At 37.4% G+C, this 8456-nt stretch overlaps 1 protein-coding gene across 1 annotated transcript in view; it reads right to left on the bottom strand.

The window, feature by feature from the left end:
- Positions 1–3906: 3906 nt before the first annotated feature.
- Positions 3907–8456, bottom strand: part of LOC141246073 (multidrug and toxin extrusion protein 2-like) — a 301790-nt gene continuing 297240 nt past the window's right edge. Inside the window, exons 16-17 of the mRNA XM_073669112.1 lie at positions 6374–6431; positions 3907–4145 (exon numbers count right to left, since the gene is read on the bottom strand). Coding sequence (XP_073525213.1) covers positions 3907–4145; positions 6374–6431 — 297 coding nt within the window. The remainder of the gene's footprint in view (positions 4146–6373; positions 6432–8456) is intronic.

Below are 8456 nucleotides of genomic sequence, written 5' to 3'. Positions count from 1 at the left end.
ATCAAAAGCCAATATCAAACTCTCCTAGACTGAGTCATCCTCGAAATTAAATTTATGAAATACGTAGAAGATTTCATATATGTTATTAACCATATGAGATGATTCAAAAGCCAATTTCTTCACAGAAAGAGTTAAAACTCAGTCAGAACTGTGACTTCTCCTTAGAAAGGAAAATGGCTGAAATTGACGGACAGAGGCAGGTGAGACCAGCTCACAGTGACATCATGGAATGTAGACTAAAGAACAGTCAATTTTCTGAGCTTTTGAGGGATAGAAAGATGTCTTTTATAAACAGAGCTTTTCTGGAGATTTTTGACAGAGACAGAAGATTTGGTTTAGGGAGTGGCTAAGAAAAAACTGTAATTATATGTTGTATCAAAGTGTTATACAATGTATCATTAGTTATTTATTATTTTATACAGTAAAATTGTGAAGTTATATAGTTTTTGTATATTTATATATATACACTTCTATACAGTAGAGATTGTGTATAATTGTATTTATATACATTTATAGTAATAATTAAAAAAAATAATTAATAAATTAGAACCTCATGTATAAATTAAAGTAACAATATTTTTAATTACATTAGAACCAATATATGTATAAAATATTTAAATAATTCTGTTTCTAAATGAATTTGATATTTAATATTATTTTTTATATTTCCTTAGAGTTTTCATTCCAAAGCAGGATTTGATCAAACAACTCTGAAATGGATTTATTTATTCACACAGGAAGTTGGAAAAAATTGCATGATTTTATGTGTATAACATTTTAACATAATAACAATATAACTAGTTGAACTATATTATGTGTAACACTTATTAATTATTTCTTTTGTGATTTATAACTAAAGTAACTTACTGCATGACATGTGACAGCTGCAGCCTTTGAACTTTGAGCAAATAATATAGAATTCCATTCATTGTATTTGCAGCTGACGTAACTTAAAACCTGGTAGCCAGTAAAAAAAGAATCTAAGACATTTCTATTTTTGCAAGTCAAAAGTATTTCTTTTTCAAGCATCCTAAATTTCAGTGAAGAAAAATCTTATATTATATGTACTTAGGGAATATTCAAAGAAATATTAAGACATTAAATTTAATAGTTTACAAATGCGCATTGATAATTAGGATACAACAAATTTTGGGTTAAATATATATATATCTATAGCTTCATATCAAGAGAATGCCAAGAGTGTGCAAAGCAGTCATCAAAGCAAAAGGTGGCTACTTTGAAGAACCTAGAATATAAGACATATTTTCAGTTGTTTCACACTTTTTTGTTAAGTATATAATTCCACATGTGTTAATTCATAGTTTTGATGCAGTCAGTGTGAATGTACAATTTTCATAGTCATGAAAATACAGAAAAATCTCTAAATGAGAAGGTGTGTCCAAACTTTTGGTCTGTACTGTTTGGTCTGTACTAGCCCAAACAAGTCTCTTCTGCTTGTTGCCTGTCATTAGCAGTGGTTTCCTAGCAGCTATTTTACCATGAAGGCCTGCTGCACAAAGTCTCCTCTTAACAGTTGTTGAAGAAATATGTCTGCTGCTAGAACTCTGTGTGGCATTGCCCTGGTCTCTAATCTGAGCTGCTGTTAACCTGCGATTTCTGAGGCTGGTGACTCGGATAAACTTATCCTCAAAAGCAGAGGTGACTCTTGGTTTTCCTTTCCTGGGGCGGTCCTCATGTGAGCCAGTTTCTTTGTAGCGCTTGATGGTTTTTGCAATTGCACTTGGGGACACTTTCAAAGTTTTCCCAATTTTTCGCACTGCCTGACCTTCATTTCTTAAAGTAATGATGGCCACTCGTTTTTCTTTACTTAGCTGCTTTTTTCTTGCCATAATACAAATTCTAACAGTCTATTCAATCAGTACGACTATCAACTGTGTATCCACCAGACTTCTGCACAACACAACTGATGGTCCCAACCCCATTTATAAGGCAAGAAATCCCACTTAGTAAACCAGACAGGGCACACCTGTGAAGTGAAAACCATTTCCGGTGACTACCTCTTGAAGCTCATCAAGAGAATGCCAAGAGTGTGCAAAGCAGTCATCAAAGCAAAAGGTGGCTACTTTGAAGAACCTAGAATATAAGACATATTTTCAGTTGTTTCACACTTTTTTGTTAAGTATATAATTCCACATGTGTTAATTCATAGTTTTGATGCCTTCAGTGTGAATGTACAATTTTCATAGTCATGAAAATACAGAAAAATCTTTAAATGAGAAGGTGTGTCCAAACTTTTGGTCTGTACTGTATATATATATATATATATATATATATATATATATATATATATATATATATACATATATATATATATATATTAGAATCACACTACATTTTATAACGCTAACTTATGTACTGACAGGGCACTCCAAAAGACAGACACCTTTTCTTAGTGCATAGATATTAGCAGCCAACAGTGCAGACTCCAATCAGTCCTCGCTGCTATTTAGAAGCGGAATCTGCTATGTAAAGTTACCCGTCTTTGGTAAAATTTCTATTTCTCGTACACAACTGTATAATGTTTGTTGTATATAATAGGAGGTACACTTTAAAGGGGTTGTCCAACACTTGATTGCATTTTCTAGGCAAGAATGGTTTTAAAATAATAAACGTAGGCATTCTGGCCTTTCAGCATGTAAGAGTGTGTTGGTGCCTTTGCATGCTCTTCATCTCTTCCTGCTAAAACAGTAGATGTGATTTGGGAGTAATAACCAAACTTTCATAATGTTATTCTGATTAGTAATGTTGAATAATAAAAATATGTTTTATGATGTAATAACATAGGGAAAGTATAGGAAATTAGGACTGAGATAAGGTTAGTCAGAAACAGGGAGTGCAGTAGGGGGCACTATAGTGTAAGAAATAGGTAAAGTTATAGTTATGAGGATCAGGGAGGGGGAGTGAAGTGATAAATAGGAGGAATATTTCCTTAGTCAGATAGTGTTAACTAGTGATAGTTGCAACATTTAAGAGAGTGCTGGAGAGGAAAGATCTGAAGAGAAGCAGATTAGGCTAGGGGGCCTGGCAAAGTACGAAAAGCACAAGATTGGAAAGGAGAGACAGCATGCGGACGGCCACAGCTTTGTTCAGTGGTAACTCCCAGACGATCCGGGGCCTAGGCCCGAATCAGGCATGGAAGTGGTTGCCTTTTTAACCACCCTAAGGGAGCCGGATGGGATGCTGAACCAGCAGAAGAGTGGGACAGGAAGCATGAGAGCTGTGACGACAGGAAGAGTAAATCAGGGGCCTAAAGCACCAGAAGACAAAGGGAGAGCTCAAGATGAGCAATTGAATACGTGCTGTACTAAATCTGCTATGGAAACTGTGAAGTTGTTGAGTAAAGGTGGACTGTTACAAATGAAAACAGAGTCTGTCACTGACTGTATGGTGACTGACTTCCAGATCCGGGACCGCTGAGCCAGCAGAAGATACAAAAGTGAGTGTGATGCACTACACCCAGACCACAAGACAGACAGGACATTAACAGTCCCTCGCCACAACTACCACCCTGTGCCCCTCACAAGCACACCCACGGATCCAGCACATGTGGTTACAGAAGTCTGGGCCAGTTCTTGGAGCCATGTCTGCTTCATTTGGAAGTTACCAGGAATGTTGCATTCTGTGAATGGCTGCCCTGGTCAGATGACTAAAAGAGCATGTCATCACAGAAACATCCATTGCCACACCCCACTAGATATCTGACCTCTGATTGCATCAGTCCTGGTAACTTGTGAACAGGGCATACACCATTTCCAGAGCAAACGTAGATCTCCCGAGTCACCTATGCCTATACCTGCGAGGCGCTAAAAGGTGATTATGCCACCATTTATTATTTTAAAACTATTCATGTTCATGAATTAAATAGTCAGACAACCCCTCTAAGCATTATCTATTTTTTTGAATGAAATAAACTGCAATCCCAATCAGCAATATGGACACACATATAAATAATGCCAGTCCGCGCCTGATGATCAGCTGTTTTGTTGTTAGTATTTCTCCGACAACATTGGATGCCTCTAATGGCAGATCATCTTCTGACACCATTTCTGCTTCATAAGTCTCTGCAGCGATGTTACATAGGTTAATTGCATCTTTATTTTCAGTATCAGCATGCTTTAAGTTTCCTATACAATTGTAAAGAAATAATTTTTAATGATTCAGAAATAAATACCCGAATTTAATATATTGTGTCAGTTAATGAACAGACAAGGACCCTAACTCAAGGGATGTTTTATTCTAGTATTCTACTCTCAGAGAATAGCAATATTAGAAAAAAGAATGAAATATGTTTAGTGACTAAGTTATAAAATTAATTTTATAGGGACAAGTCTTCAATAAATCATTGGTTTGAGACTGGTTATATGTATTTATTCGGTTATGCACACAGCCCATATATAAGATGAATGTTTAAAGGGTTGGTCTGGTACCTAAAATGTCCTTTCTAAATATCTACCTTTAGACCGTAATCACCACTTTTGTAATTAGATTTGTTATAAAATGCCCTACACTTCTCCCTATGTAGTTAATCCCTAGATGTATTTTTTTTAATGAGTTTCCTGTGACGTTTCGTTTGAGAGGAGTCTCAAACAGGACGCAACAGGAGGCTGGGGCTGCACTAACTTTCCTGCAGAGTCTATTGCCCCTCCTAGAACAGGACATTATCAGGAAGCAGCATTGCAGTTACTTACTACAGTTTCTTGCATAGCCGCCCTCTAAAGATGTCCTGGATTCATGGTGATAGAAGCTGTGGAGGAGGTGAATGCAACACTAGCACTCTGCTATTATCTCCACCGCATCTTCTAACTGTGAAACAAGATGTCGTCAAGGCCCAGAGATTGAAGCAGTGAGTGACACCAGCACTGCCCCACAGCTTCTAGCAATGCCTTCAAACAAATCATCATCGGGGGATGGTGATAGAAGTAGTGAGTGACACAAGCTCCACCACTTAATGACGAATCATTTAAAGAAGCTGTGGGGTGGTGCTGATATCACTCACTGTTTCCCTCTCCACCTGATGACATCTTGTTTCACATTTAGATGTGGCGGCAGAGATAGAATCAGAGGATAAATACAGGACATCTTCAGAGGGCGGCTATGCAAGAAACTACAAGTAAGTAACTGCAGTGCCACCCCCTGATGACGTCTTGTTTCAGGAGGTGTGATAGACTCTGCGGGGAAGTGAGTGCAGCCCCAGCCTCCCGTGACATACTGTATGAGTCTCCTTTCAAATGAAACGTCACAGGAAATGCTGTAAAAAACACATTTAGCATTAGCTAGACAGGGAGAAGTGTAGGGCATTTTATAATAAAGCTAATTAAAAAAATTTTTTTAGGGCATAAAGGCAGATATTTAGAAAGGATATTTTAGATTAAATATTACAGAGAACCTGTCAGCAAAAAAATGGTATTTACCTGCAGTCATAGTGGTATTCTGCAGGTAATTGCCATTTTAAACCATTTTGATTGGGTGCGCCTTGTTGCCTTGGGATGGCTGTAATGCTTTTTTGATAAAAAAAATGTTACCTAAATATCCTATATTTTTATATGTGTTATTATTTACTTACTGTAGGGTTTCCTTGCATTGTTTTTATTCTAGGTTACATGTGTCTGTTAATGGCCACAGTGTATATACAGTATGAACCTACATATTACACTTATGCTAACAGTACTGGTCCTTGTTTTTTGCTTTGCTTTAACTAGTACTCATTACATTTGGGGATATGGCCGCCTCCTTGGTTTGTGCACCATTATATATTCAGCTTTTCACATGCTGGTGTAAAATGAGCAGGCCTAGGTGCTTCTCTATCCCCGTCTATTTTGAGGCCCTCTGGCACATAGCGAGGTGAGTTACAAGAGTAGGGACATTCTGATTGAGTACACCTCGTCATGGTGGAATGACTTTTACGCTTTTTTATCAAAAAATGTCAACTAAGTAGCCTATGTTTTCTTTGTGTTATTATTTACTTACTGTAGGTTTTCTATGCTTTGTTTTAATTCTAGGTCATATCTGACTATTTTAAACATGTGCAGCTGTCTAATAGAAAAATGTGGCTGGAGGTAGGAAGTGAAGTTATACTTTTATTGCAGCCGCTCACTTCCAGTCATTGGTGTGGTACGGTGGGCTATGAACTATCAGTGCTCATTACAAATAAATCGCACAATATAACTTCATTTTCTTCTTGTAGCCATACTTCCAAGCCCCCACCTAGAGTCACATAATCCAAGATCAATGCGCAGATCAACACTTAGTGTATATTGCAAAATTAATGCGCGATAAGTGATCTTTTAGGAGTTCCAATATATTTAATTACTATGATTTATTACTGATTTAATATGTAAATGAAGTTTCTTACCATTTTCATTGCTGCATTTTTCAGCTTTCTTTGATTGTACACCTGACCGTATTCTAGCCTAGCAAAAATGAAATGTGATTTTAGAATTTTATACATATCTGCAAATAAAAAAAAATGAAAGAAAATACATTTCTTTCTTGTGAAAGTGATTGACCAGTGCGCTCTTAGAGAGAACCTGGACAATAATCTAAAAAATGACGGGACAGTCTCCACTCTTGTTTTATTGACCAATAAGTCATTTACAGTATGTACAGTACTGGTCAAAAGTTTGGACACATCTGTTCATGCAATGATTTTCCCTGTTCTTAATGGAATATAAGTTTTAAAACATATTCTGGCTTGTTTCCCACGTATTTCTTTACTCCGTGTTTCCATATGTGTTCTTTTTATGTTTTGTTGCTTTTAGGCTATATCCACATTGTGCACATTCCAATAAGAACAAGGAAAACCATTTCATTAACAGATGTGTCCAAACTTTTGTCTGGTACTGTATACAAATTGCAATAAATGTATACTCCCAAAAAAATAAATGTTTTTTTAAACCCCATGTTGAATCTAGCCGATCTAGAAATTAAAGAAATTCTCTGGATCTATAACACTTATGATCTATCTTTAGAATACAATAAGACAAATTGCGCTACCAGGCACTGCCAGTTGCATGGACAACCTAATGTGTCCTGTGACTGCCTTTATCAACTACTTCACCACCACTTTCCCTTTACTGACATCCCCACTATCATTATGGATTATTTCAACATACCCATATATACCCATCAGTCAGCAGCCTCCAAGCTCTTATCACTCGTTTCATCCTTTAGTCTGACACAATGGTCCTCCACAACCACAGAAAAAGATGAGCATATACTAGATTTTATCTTCAACAACCTCTGTTCCTTAGATACCCTTATAAATCCGCCTCTTCCACTTTCTGTCCATCACCTACTCACATTCTCATCCCTGTTCTCTTCAACTTCAAAGTCCAGCAATTTGCACAGCCCCACAACTTTTCATGCCTAGATATTAACACATCCTGACTCTCTTCTTCCACCATGGAATTTGAAAACATGCTTGAACACAATAAAACTTCTTTGGCATTTAAGCTGACCTATTGAGTGGAGGCTACTCCAGCTACCATTATTATTAAAGGGGTTGTCCAAAACTAAAATGTATTTTAATCCTAAATGTCTGTCTATTTAATGTCATAATATAATCTCTTTATATATTCTAATATACTTTAATTAAAAAGTCCCTATTGTTCCCTAACTACTCTATGTTATTTTTTTACTACTTCCGGTGGGATACCCAAACGAATCATCATCAGTGGGCAGGGGGTGCAGTCACTGCTGCAGCTCTGCCCCTACCCTAAAACTAAGCATCATCAGTGATGTCTGTTTCGGGGGCTGGGCTATTCCCTGCTCTATTGAGTATACGTCGGTTGTCAATTCCGACGGATGCTCATTAGGATCTTGTCACTCTGCACTATTCTTCTCACTGCATAGTGACAATGCGCTCTCTTGCTGGCTCTGATAAGAAGTGCCTAGCCAGCAAGAGGGAGCATGGTCAGTGCGCATTGGAAGGAGAGCACAAACGAGCAGAAACTGGTGCCGCACCAGCAAGTGATATAACTTTCGGGGCGGCGCTGGTCTCTGATTGCTCATTTTCTATTTCCAATGTGCACTAACCGTGCAATCTCTTGCCGGCTCATCACTTCTCATCGGAGCTGACTCACTGCTATCTCATTACCTGAGCTGTTCCAACCCCCTATCCCACTGTCTCCTTCCCCAATAGATTGTGCAGATTGTAAGCCCATGAGGGCAGAGTCCTCTCCCCTCTGTACAATTTTTCACAGTTTATGTTAATTGTATGTTCTTATATTTTACATATGTAAACCCTCTTCAACCTCTATTGAACCCTTGAGTCAGTGGTACTTTAAGAGAATAATAATATAAGTATTGAAAGAGAGCATGGTGGCCCCTTCCTCCACCAATCAAACATACATGGCTTATCCTAAGACTTGAATGATGTGAATAGTAATACTTGCAACATAGGAAGCAAATAAGCAACTTTTCTATTAATTCAACAA

Source organism: Phyllobates terribilis, unplaced genomic scaffold (genome assembly GCF_046119375.1).
Source record: "Phyllobates terribilis strain yellow unplaced genomic scaffold, ASM4611937v1 Scaffold_2__4_contigs__length_985480577, whole genome shotgun sequence".
Lineage (NCBI taxonomy): Eukaryota > Metazoa > Chordata > Amphibia > Anura > Dendrobatidae > Phyllobates > Phyllobates terribilis.
The sequence above is the reverse complement of the archived record's forward strand: the minus strand, read 5'-3'. Positions and strand labels throughout refer to the sequence as shown.